Source organism: Vipera berus, assembly GCF_964194415.1.
Source record: "Vipera berus genome assembly, chromosome: 3".
Classification (NCBI taxonomy): Eukaryota; Metazoa; Chordata; class Lepidosauria; order Squamata; family Viperidae; genus Vipera; species Vipera berus.
In genome coordinates, this window is record NC_138204.1 from 153563285 (window position 1) to 153576494 (window position 13210).

At 33.6% G+C, this 13210-nt stretch overlaps 1 protein-coding gene across 3 annotated transcripts in view; it reads left to right on the forward strand.

Moving 5' to 3' along the window:
- Nucleotides 1-13210, forward strand: part of CARMIL1 (capping protein regulator and myosin 1 linker 1) — a 136567-nt gene that overhangs the window by 98877 nt on the left and 24480 nt on the right. For all 3 annotated transcript variants that reach the window (XM_081324419.1, XM_081324418.1, XM_081324420.1), the window contains 3 exons: nt 622-797; nt 1899-1986; nt 4692-4841. In XM_081324419.1, the coding sequence (XP_081180545.1) occupies nt 622-797; nt 1899-1986; nt 4692-4841 (414 nt within the window). The remainder of the gene's footprint in view (nt 1-621; nt 798-1898; nt 1987-4691; nt 4842-13210) is intronic.

The window sequence follows — 13210 nt, forward strand, 5'->3', positions numbered from 1 at the left end:
ATGGTGAATTATAACTTTCAAAGCACACCCAATTGAAAATTACCTACTGTATCCTTTGATAGTTTTATTACTCCCATAGAGATCTAAGCCCACAGATTGAAACTTTTACCATTTCCAGGAGTCTGGTGGGTACTGCCTATCCATTCAAGATGGTTAATCTATGATGCCAGTTTTGGTTGTTCAAGGCATCTCAGGTGCTGACCAGTATGGTGACCCTAGCTTATGGGCAATTTCTGTCATATCGTAGGCAATTTGCCAACAATGCTATCTTGTCTATCTTAATCAGGCCTTTAGGTCCATATTTTTGAAGACTAAGACCTCATCTTGTCTATCAGTTAGTCTACCACACCTCGCTCCTGATAAGCAGTTTTTTTTACAATTTCGCCTCCTATTTTTAGAACAGTTTTTCACCCTAACATCTAAATTTTCATAAAGACAAGTCACTCTTGTGAAGCAAATTGGGTATAAACTTAGTACTAAAGGATATTATTGAGTTTAATGGCCTTTATATTTGTAATTCTGGATTTAAAACACAATGCATGAGGTGTTATGAATGAGATGCTTATGTAGCTCCTATACTTTTTTTTTTTAAGTTTTCCTTCCTATTACTTTCTGCTGCAGACACTGCTTGAGTCAATGGTAGATGCAGCTGAAAACCTCTGTCCAAGTGCAATGAAGAAAGCACATATAAGGCAGGACTTGATTGAGGCATGTACTAAAAAAATTTCCATTCCTCGGACTTTTGTTAAAAATGTTCTTTTGGAGCAGTCTGGAGTTGATATCCTTAATGAAATTAGGTAAGCCAAACTACTTTCTAATTCATCTATGGACTGAGTGTATAACTTATTTTTTTTTTTAAAAAAAAAAACCACTTCTCCCTGGAACAATTACCTTAATATAACTGTCCTAGACTTTAAAATCTGTTCCCATCTTTATTTTCAGTCAAGAAAAAGCATTTTTTTCTGGCTTCAGCTTATAATTTTATTTTTGAATTATGATTTTTTAAAATAAAATAAAATAGTGCATGTTGTGAGAGATGTGATAGTGAAATGATGATGGGCACAAGAAATGGGCAAAAAAAAGATATTTCCACTACTCACTAAGAGTCAAACTGGATTCATGAGAGTTTAATTATAAACAACACTTGTTCCAATTATTAACAAGAAGTTATAATTAATTGTGGGTAAATTGCATGTATTCGTACCATGTAGTCATAGTGTGGCATTTTGTACATTTAAATAATACTATTAAAACAAATAGATAACTGTGTATCCCCCCCTCCATTTAATAGTTTTGGAATCTCAACAAGAAAATGAAGTACTTAAGCTATTGCTGATGTAAATGCAAATAATTCAGCTTAGGTTGTTGCTCATTATATAGTAAAATAATTTGCCATCATGAAATAATGAGTAATAATAATGAAGCAGTAAAAAAAATTTCCTGTACAAATAAATAGCTATGAAAAAGAGGAATGAAATACATTTAGGATTTAATCCTTAATAGATTTAGATTTTGTAAGCTGCCTAGCTTCTGTTAGAGTTGGCAGCTGTAATAAGTTTAATGAAATAAATAAATATTAAAAAATGTGAACACACCAGGTTTATTAAAGTGGCTGTAGCGTATGTTTTATTGGGTGCTATATCTTATATTCATTGATCCCTCTTGTGTTTTAAACCTTAATATCATTTGGTGAGAGATAATGCAACATTTGTCTAAGAATGATAATTATTTTTGAATTTTTTATACGTTATTTGAATATGTATTTTGGGAGAACCAAGTATTATATGCATTTTTGGAGAACCAAGGATATCTAGCTAATGCATACATAATATAACCTGTAATATAAATTTTCTACTGTAAATTCATATTTTGTATTCTCATTTTCCATTTTTGCATAGTGAAGTAAAGCTGACAGTTGCCTCGTTTCTCTCAGATCGAATAGTAGATGAAATCCTTGATGCTCTGTCTCATTGTCATCATAAACTGGTAAGCATTTATAAAATCTCATATATTTAAGTTGATTCTACAGTTTAGCATGATTTGCTTGCTTCAGTGCATTCATCTGCCCTATACAACAAGAATGCTCAAGTTCCATCTATATAGATCTATCTATATCTTTCTATGTATACTGAATGAGATAGCTACACTGAATGTGATAACGTAGGAAGGAGAATCCTATGAAAATTCAGTTTATTTTGATGTCAAACTGAAAGTTACTTGTAACATTTCCTAAAAAATGTATTAGGTTACTGGTCAAAACTAAACATGGTCAAGCTTACATATTGAATTTCAGGAAAACTGATATTAATTAAAAAAAATGCAAAACTACCGTAGTTTCCGGCGTATAAGACTACTTTTTAACCCATGAAAATCTTCTCAAAAGTCAGGGGTCGTCTTATACGCCGGGTGCTGAAAATTTAGGGACAGGGCTGGCTGGAAAACCTGGAGCGGATCTCCCATTTAGTCTGCGCAGGGAAAGCGGGACCAATTGGAGAAGAAGCTGCAGTCTGTGATTTTTTACAGGCTGGGGTCTGGGCGTCTTTTCTTCTAAAGTTGAAGAGCAGCTGTAGTATATCCCAACTTGAAAGGCAGGTGGGGAAGGCAGCAGCCAGAGCAGCGGCTTAGCTCTAAGGACACATTTGACTCAGGAACTGGGCGGGCTGGCTGGAAAACCTGGAGCGGATCTCCCATTTGTTTTTGTTTTTTTTTAAATCCCATTTATATCCTGCCCTTCTCCGAAGACTCAGGGTGGCTTACAATTTAAAGCACAAGTCAATGTGCTTAGCAATAGCTTTCATTCTGTGTATATGCCTGTTTATTAGGGCTTTCACCCCCCCCCCAAGCAGCATTATTACAAAGTCAGCTTATTGCCCCCAACAATCTGGGTCCTCATTTTACCTACCTTGGAAGGATGGAAAGCTGAGTCAACCTTGAGCCTGGTGGGATGCGAACCTGCACTAATTGCAGGCAGCTGGTTTTACGTAAGGCTCTGCGCAGGGAAAGCTTTAGAGTGAATTAGGAAAATAGGGAATGGTTGCTGGAATCAGGGGCTGCCACAAAGAAGAGGGAGTCAAGCTATTCTCCAAAGCACCTGAAAGCAGGACAAGAAGCAACGGATGGAAACTAATCAAGGAGAGAAGCAACCTAGAACTAAGGAGAAACTTCCTGACAGTTAGAACAATTAACCAGTGGAACAACCTGCCTCCAGAAGTGGTGAATGCTCCAACACTGGAAGTTTTTAAGAAGAGACTGGACAGCCATTTGTCTGAAATGGTATAGGGTTTCCTGCCTTAGCAGGGGGTTGGACTAGATGACCTCCAAGGTCCCCTCCAACTTCTACTTCTTCTTCTTCTTCTTCTTCTTCTTCTTCTTCTTATTATTATTATTATTATTATTATTATTATTATTGTTATTGTTATTGTTATTGTTATTGTTATTGTTATTATAGTTTAATCCACTTGCACTGTTTTATGTTTACATGTTTGATGACAAACAGCCTTATGTTTATAAGTGACAGTTTTCCTACTAAGCACCTGCATGTCATAAGCATTTGAATTAAAGTTACCATATTAAAATCAAATCTGATGTTTTTTAATTTTTATTTGGTGTGCGTTGGAAGAGGGGTAGTCTTATACAGGGAGTATAGCCCAAACCCTATAATTTAACAGGAAATGTAGGGGGTCGTCTTATACGCCCAGTCGTCTTATACGCCAGAAAATACGGTACTAACATGGAGGGCAATTTAAAGAGAGCAAATTTCTGGGTAGTTAACCTTATTGAAGCATAAATAAATATAATCTGCAATCATAGCACAGGAGACAGTGTAATATTTATGCACATGAAAAAGATCTCAGAATCCTAATTGATTGTAAGCGGTGCAAGAATTAACCATTACAGCATATATAAAAATTTGTTAGTGCAATTTTAGGCTGCATTACTAGAAAAAGGGTTTCTTAATGCTAGGGAGTAACAGTTTTATACTTGCCATTTTGAATTACATACTTTAGAAAAGAGGAATATATATCCAACATGCAGGTAATAAGAGTGGTTGTACAGAAAACAAATATTAAGAAGTTGATAAATACAGAAAAGTTTGATTTTAGAATATAAGCAGTTTTAGGATATAAGCATGTACCTGAACATCTGTAACATGGAAATATTTTAAACTTCTTTTCAGAAAGCTGAGAAGATAGGATTAATAGGTTTAAGTTACATAAGCCAGAGGTCCCCAACCTTTTGGGCAGCAGGGACCGGTTCCATGGAGAAGGGTTTTTCCTCGGACTGGAGGAATTGTGGTTTTGTGTGCTGCCTGCATCTTGCAGATGGGGCTTTGCTTGTTTATGCAGCCCGGTTGCTGGCATGCCCTGGTCCACAGACTGGGGGTTGGGGACTCCTGACATAAGCCCTGGGAGAAGTTTATAAGAACAATTTAACGGTGGTTTATGGTAATTGCTCTACTTTGTTAGAGACCATTGAAACTGAACAGCCCTGCTTTGCAAATAACTCTAATTCTGAATTCCAAAGCATCTAACAAGGTGTTGGATAAATGGTCTTCAAGCCCATCTCATTTTTGTCGCAGGTTAATTGTGCATCTAATTTGGCTTGTGTTCCTTGGAAACTTTTATTTAGAATTATTTATTATTGATATTTTTATTTTATAAAGAATGCTTTCACTATAACCTTTCCTCTAGGCTGATCATTTGACCAGGCGAGGTAAATCCTTGCCTCACCAAGAATCATTGGACATTGAGTTAGCCGAGGATAAATCTACTAAACGATCTGTCATTACAGTTGAGGAGCTAACTGAACTGGAACGTTTTGAAGACCTAGATACATGTATGGTAAGACATCTGTAATCTTTGACTAAATCTCTTAAACTTTCTAGCTTGTTCAAACACCCCCTTTCATCACTGAAATATACAATAGCAATTATAAAAAATGATATAGGTAGACAATAACATTTTTTCACATTTACTTTCCTAAATGTTTATGATACCTTTTATTTCGTACATTAACATATAGTATACATCTGAATGTTGGCATACTAGTATTCATTGCCTCCATAAGTCAGTCCATATTATTTTCAGTACCTGTTGATTTAAGTGGACTTAAAACTTTGTATATTTATAAAAGTTATCACCCAAATATTGGTAATTTGTTATTAGAAACCCTTATAAACCCTATTTTTCATTATTTTTTAATTCAGGCATACTGTATGTTCTTGCTCATAATACTAAATGAATTAAACTTTATGGATATTTCATACTTGCTAGTTATTCACAGTAAGGAAGATGAACGTTAGATTTTTGAGCTCATTAGGGAACCTCTCCAAAAATTAATATTAAAAATAATGTTAATACACCAGGCAGTATTCATAAATATATGAGAAGAATAGTGTTGTATTAACTATATTAATTTTAAATATAAATTGAATTAAATTTATCTTTAATCTTGGTCCTGCCATTTTTTTTATCCTGGCTTCATTCACTTCTTGGAATCAACACCAGTCAAATGAGGGCTTCAGCCCTTCATATATTCCTACAGATATCTGCTATATTTTATAGAAATATATCATAATATAACTGTTGACATGAAATTCATTTGCAGTTTTTTGCACTAAATATTGCAAACTGATTAAGATTTTACCTGCATAAAACAGAACTGAAATAAAGTAATGAAAAGAAGTAATTATACAAATAGCATAAATTTTGTGTACTATGCTGCTGATGGGATGTTATCTACTTATTACTAATTGTTCTGTAAACAAAGGCACATCGTTGTTCTTTATGGCTGCTATATTCAAAAATTATAAGTGTATATGTACACTAGTGTATTAGATTTTCCACAAAAGAATTAAGTACCTTGTAAAAAAAAATACAGAACATAGCAAATGCTCCATCAACCTGACTAAATGTGATTTTCTTTGTTTCTTTCTTTTATATACACAGGTAGTATATTTTTATTTGACAATAAGTAAATGTTAATTTGAACAGAAAGCACTTGACAAACTTCATGTTAAATAGATTTTATTTCTGTTTACCCTTTTTAGCCGTTGTTTGTAATTCTAGTAGGGAATGTTTTATTTCTGATGTAAACTTGAGTTCACCTTTTGTTTCAAGACATATGTATGAAGAGGAGAGCACAGCAATCATTTGATAAAGCACCCTGCCCATCTTTTTTGGTTAATAGTTATATATTGAGAAAATATCATAGGTAACTCTCAACGCAAAATGACTCAAACGGCGATATAATCAATTATACAGCATGAATTCATTGAAAGCTGCCAGCCACACTAGGTCAGCCATTTCATAGGACATTCCTATTTGCGCTCCTCTTGACCTTTTACAGAGTACAGGTAATCCTCGATTTACAACAGTTCATTTAGTGACCAAAGTTACAACAGCACTGAAAAAAGTGACTCATGACCGTTTTTCACACATGCCCATTGGAGAATTCGCTTGGTTACGTGATCAAAATTCAAACACTTGGCCACTGACTCATATTAGTGACGGTTGCAGTGTCCCAGGGCCATGTGATAACCTTTTGCAACCTTCTAATAAGCAAAGTCAGTGGGGAAACCAGATTCACTTAACCACCGTGATACTAATTTAATAACTGTCGTGATTCTCTTAACAACTGTGGCAAGAAAGGTCGTAAAATGGGGCAAAATTCATTTAACAACTGTTTTGCTTAGCAACAGAAATTTTGGGCTCAACTGTGGTCATAAGTCAAGGACTATCCGTATAAGGGACACGTACCAGCAAAGCATTGGACTGTAGAAATCCAATATTTACTTCCTAATTATTTTTATTAGATCCATTTGATGACTTGAAACATTCCTTTAGAAATGAAGAGGATGCTATTGTTTTGCTTTCCAGTATTCCAACTTTTTTAATGTTATCATTTTTATTATTTAAAAATGGTTTTTCAGTTGTGCACCTCAGATTTAGAAACACTTGCAAAACAACATTTGATTACTAACATTAGGAGAAATTCCATGCAGTGCTTCTAAAGCTAAAGTGGAATGCTTTAATGTCAAGGAAGCTTTGTTTAATAGCTTTATACGTTGCATTTTTAAAAAAATACATTCCTAGCTTTCCTTATAATTAGTGTTGTTCATGATTAGAGTGGCCTTGGTTAAACGTAGGGTTATCGAGATCAAGCCAGTTTGTCTGGAGGTTTCATTCCTTATACTAAAAATTGGTTGTTCTTGATTCCATTTTGTATCAGAATTCCACAGTTCATTTATTTTGATTGCAACATTAAATCATACGAATAAAAGTATGACTTTTTGTTCTTTCTTTTTGCTGTGAATATGTATCTTTAGGCAAGATAGATTATTTGAATGAACAAATAAAATTTTATTTGAGGATATGTGAAAATAATCAAATTCAGTCTGAGAAAACAATAATATCTCAGTAATTAAGTGAATTACTAAGTTCCGTTGTCAGGTTTGAACATAGCAAAGTTTTGCACCTTGGACAGCGAATTCAGCAATTTAAAGTTATTTTAAGGTGCTTATCTTTCAAGAAAAATTCTAAATACTATTGTCTGAACAGCCAGACAGGCTATCTATTAAAGGTTGAATTAGTTGAGAGCACAATTCATTGTAAAAATCTACTTCTCAGAAAGAAAGCAAACTCCACTGTAATTGCTCCAATATTATATAAACAGGATTGCTTTTTTAATATATGCAAATAGCAAAACACCATTTCACTGCTCATTAATTGCATGTTTCTAAGGTTAAACTGGAACTTCTGGATCTAATCTCGAGTGTGTGGGTCAAATTAATCCAATAATTTGGTTACCACCAAAGAGGATTATCTTGTTTAACTTTCCCAGGAGTTTGTATAAGATGGGCAGATTCTGTAAGAAGAGATTATTTTAAAAGTAGCAAGAAGCCAAGTCACGTTGGTCTTTCTATACATTTCTGAGCAGCAATTAAATCATATTTTTGATGCTTTGTTTGTTTTTGTGCGAGGTTTTGTTTTGGTTAAAATATAAATCACACATCAGATCTTAAAGGCCAAAGGAAAGGAAAGAATAAAACAGGTAAAAGATATAAAGAGTTAAAAAGAAAGATAATTAGTACAATATTTTTAGAACCAAGGAGATTTACAATAGAAGTAAACTTATTTATTTATGTCCCACCTTTATTTTTTATTTTCTAGTAAATAACTCAAAGTGGCGAACATACCTAATACTCTTTTCTCCTCCTATTTTGCTCACAACAATCCTGTTAAATGTTAGATGAGTTGGGTTGAGAGAGAGTGACTGGCCTAAAGTCATCCAGCTGTTTTTCATGCCTAAGAAAGGACTAAAACTCTCACGTTTCTAGCCTGGTACCCTAACTTATATATGTTTCAAGAACGTTCATATTCTTTGTAAATAAATATTCTCATTACTGTATAGTACATTCTTGTCCTTAAAATTTGAATTCAGGGACCGATCTAAGAATATTTGTTATAAATTACCTGTTTGCTTCGATCTAAGGTTGCTTTGTTATAGACTTTTACTGACTCATTTTGAATACTTAAATAAGAATTATCCTTATATGCATGGAATCAAATGAAATTTGCAAGCATTGCAACCCCGTTAATGAGGTCTTTTAGAAAGTTTCAGAGGAGCAGATTCAGAGGCATTTGGTTCAAAATTATATTTATAGGTTTGAAGGTTCTAGAAAGGATGTCTTGTCCCTTTTACATTTTTTTCTGATCAAATGTTATATAAATGTTATATAAATGAAACAAATTTGTGTATGAAAATTCTTGCATTTTCCCTTCAATTTATATGAACATAACATAATGCAAGACTAATCCCCAGAGAAGTTGAAAAATAATTTAGTTTATTTTCTGCTCAAAATCATTAAAAGTACCGTATGTGAAACTTGCATATTGCACTTTTAGTAAAACGCAGACGTGATCAGAATTTACCAGACAAGCACTCAATGTATATTTTACTGCAAAATCCTTTTACAATGCATAGTAAATACAACATAAGTAAATAAAAACTGTTGGAGTTGTGTGATTTGAGAGCCTTAGTAAAACCCTTGACTCTTACTAGATTCTAATATTGTCATCCATATGCATTCATCCCATTAAAAATTAAGATTTTCAAAAAGTTTGTGAAGAGCTATGAAATTCTACATGAAAAATCTTTATATCCCCCTGCAAGTAATGTGGAATCCTATATGAAAGATCTTTATTTAACCTTTCCGCTTCTGTTCACCTGTAAAGTTCAATTTACACACTCTTCAAAGAATTAATCTGGATGGAGATTCTTTGTTTCATATCTCCATACGGTACATCTGACGTAGAGCTATTGCTATTTTTTTCTTAACCTGAAAAGTTTTATCTCTCATTTTTTCACAGCTCTGCTTTTATATTTTTCATTTGCCAAGTTTCGGCATGGCTTGCCCCCTCTTTCTCTCCTCTAAAACTGACTCTGCTTTTCCGCTGTCTATTCATATTCTTTTATCTTTCTCTTTTGGCTGCATGGAGACTCTCTGCTGTACAAGTGTAAGTATTTTTTTTTAAGTTCTGCTGTGTCTAGCCTACTTTCCTTTCTTGCTCCATTTGCTTTTCAGCTGTCTTACAAAACTCTTGGGAACATACACTGTGCCCTTACAGGAGAAATAAGCATCTATTTGGAACCAAGTTTGACTTTACAGGAAGTTTTAGCTAGCTTGATGTGTAGTGCATTTAAAACGTACTTCACAAGGCAGAAGTCTACAGCCAAGCAAAATATTCACATAAAACTGTTTAACATAGATTAAGTTTTTATTAATATTCATATCTGTTTAATGAAATGAAAGTTTTAAAGAATGAGAAAGTATTATTTCCTGTCACTGTATGGTCATTTACTTTCAGTTACATAGAATTATTTGTGCTTGGCATGCTGTATTTGCTTCTTGGAAGAGAGGAAAGAAAAACTGATTGCATCTGACCAGAATGAAAATCCATTCAGCAAGTTTGAAAGGCTCCTGGAACTGGGCCCAAGAAGCAACAGAAACAGACAGCGTACTGTATTTAATTGTTTTGCAGTAACTTCCCTAAAACCAAAACTGATACTCTATTTTAAAACATAAATTACAGTTCATTTATAAGAGTCATAACAGAAAAATATTTATTTTTATAAATATAAGTAAATTATTTTATTTAGAAATAAAATGGAAAAGGAAGAACTTGCTTATGTTTTTCACTGAAGTAGCCATGCTAACTGAAACCTTTGGTTTTCAGTATTTGTCAGTTTTGCATTTGTTCCTCATATATTGTTTTACTTTTTCTTCTTATAAAACTTTTAGCATTAATCCACCTTAACACTTATATGCTCTTTCTGAGATTACACACGATCAAGCTGTCACCACAGTTTGGTATCTTGATGGTTATAAGACATACTGAATTCTTTTCCCAGTTCTATTGAAAGTCTATAATTATGCCTTTCTAAATGAGATTTTTCCATGTTCTATCAATGAGGCTTTTATAATTGTGATTTTGAAGGCTAATAAACTTCCCCTGACTGTGCAAGCTGTTGTTTTACAATGTTGATATGTGTTCCCTTTTCTTATGAACTAGATAAAGACCATTACTTGTCAGTGTTTGAAAGACAGAGTAAAACCCACTCTATAATCTTGGCGTTTCAGTTTATATTTACTTTCTGTTCTAAACTGATGCTATAATAATATAATGGAAAGATTATCAATATTATTTCTTGTGTTCCAGACTTAATGATGTGTTTAGAAATTTGGCTATACGATTCTCGACATGCAATTTTTTTTCTTCTTTCCTTTTTCTTGATAGCTTTTCCTCTTCTCACCTCTGTTTTCAATATTAGATCAGTAAATGAACATTAAAAATGCATTTCACTTATGCAGTTATTTTAGAAAATGACAGCTTAGGCAATCAGATTGATTACTTAGATTAGGAGTCCCCAACCCCTGGGCCATGGCCCACTAGCAGGCCCCAGCCTGTTCAATTCACTTAGCAATAACTAAGGCTTGCTGAAGTTGATTTCTACATAATTTTTATTATTTATTCTTTCACTCTATCTTACCATATACTTTTTAAGTTTTATACAGGTAGTCCTCAACTTATGACCACAATTGAGCCCAAAATGTATGTCGCTGAGAAATTTGTTAAGTCGATTTTGCCCCATTTTACAACTTTTCTTGCCACATTTGTTAAGTGAATTACTGTAGTTGTTAAATTAGTAACATGGTTGTTAAGTGAATCTGGTTTACCCATTGACTTTGCTTGTCAGAAGGTTGCAAATGGGGATTACATAACCCTAGGACACTCCAACCATCATAAATATGAGTCAGTTGCCAGGCACCTGAATTTTGATCATGTGGCAATGGGGATGATGCAACAATCATAAATGTGAAAAATGGTCATAAATCATTTATTCAGTGCTGTCGTAACTTCAAACGGTCACTAAGCAAACTCTTGTAAGTCGAGGACTACCTGTACTTGGGTTTTCATTGGTCTGGAAAAAGGAAGGAAGACAGGCATGCCTCACTGACAGAAATAAAAAAAAATGTTTGAATAAATAAATAAATACCCTCAATCTACGTATAGTATTTTTTAAATGCTGGTCTTAAAATTTGCAAAAAAACATGATATGCACTGCTGGATATTTTATTTGTATTAAATGTAGTTTGCTAAAATTATATCTCAAATCTGTACTGTTTCAAATCATTTCTTTCATCTTTATCATAGTAGCCTGAACTATTCAATTAAGGCAGGGGTGTCAAACTCACAATGTCACGTGACATGTCGCAACATATTGCGACTTTTCCCCCATTGCCGGAGCTGGGGTGCGCGCAGTTTCGGCATGATGCATCCAACCGGCAGTTTGACACCCCTGAATTAAGGTATGCCTCACAAATAATATTTTGGATTAGGTCTATCTGTATCTCCATTTTCAAAGTTAGGAAATATAAAAACTTTATGGTAATATAGAGAGACCTCATTAATATAGTTATAATGCTTTATTATGATTGGGTAGTAATGTATTATCTACTTATTTGTTAAATATCTTTTTCAACCAATTTCACTGAATTTCACTTAAAAAAATAAGCGTAGAAAAAAAGAAAAAAGTGGTCCATTGTTCAAAAATAGTCTTCAGTGAATATTAAAATATTTTGCTCCATTCTGTATTAGCAAGTCAAATTGAAATGGTTCTCCTTTCATTGTAATCTTTAGCTTCTTCTAGTTTCCTCTAGTGTCCAATCTTCAAAACCCCATCCTGTCATATATTTTTTTAAAAATAGTTCAAAATAAAAGTATTTTCCCATGAGAAGGATCCTTACAATTAATTCCAAAATCTTATTTCAAATATGTCTGAACCATTAGTCCACTTACAACTTCCTAAAAATAAAAAAAATCACCTTTTTGCTGTTTATTCTATAAAAATTGTTTTAAATCATTCAAATTGTAATTAAAACTTATTTTACTAACAATTGAAGGAAACTCACCTTGTGCTGTTGCTGTAAAACTGGTCAATCCCAAAATTGCCATTAGCTGAAAAGCAATTAACAAGCAATTTCCAAAAGTGATTAGAAAAAGAAGTACGTGAACGCATATTTCCCGGTATCCTTAAAAGTGCCAGCACTAGGCTTTTGTCTAATTTGCCAGAGCTCTAAAACCTCTGGAGACTGCTGTCTTGCAGTCTCATTGAGAAGAGCAACAGTAAAGAACTTTTGGGTGATCTTAGCTTCTCTCCTTTTCCAGAAAAGGATTACAAAGAGCTGGTCTACTCACTGGCTTTTCATTGTGCTGTGGTTGTCAGCTCCATTGTTAGCTTTTAGTGGAGCCATCTTCAATTTGCTATTTCTTTTCAGAAGTCCCAGATTTTCTCAAAATAATACTGTACGAATTTATGATGGACATTATGTTGCATTTTAATACCTCAGCAGTGTGACTTCAGTTATTAAATATAGGCACAATATCAACAAACAAAAAGCATACCTGAAGGGTAACCTGATTATTTAGCATAGCATTTCTGTTTTGTTTTTTTAAAATAAGGATGCTGTAAGATTTTCTTCACTCTTAAAAAAATTCAGTAAAGATGCAGGACTTCGGTAATGGTCATTTTTTAACCACATTAATAAACAAAATAGAATGTTGCATTTCCCTTTGAAATTTACCGTCAAGCTTGGACTATTTTCCAATACTACAATCAATATAAATATTAATTATTGACAGCTTAC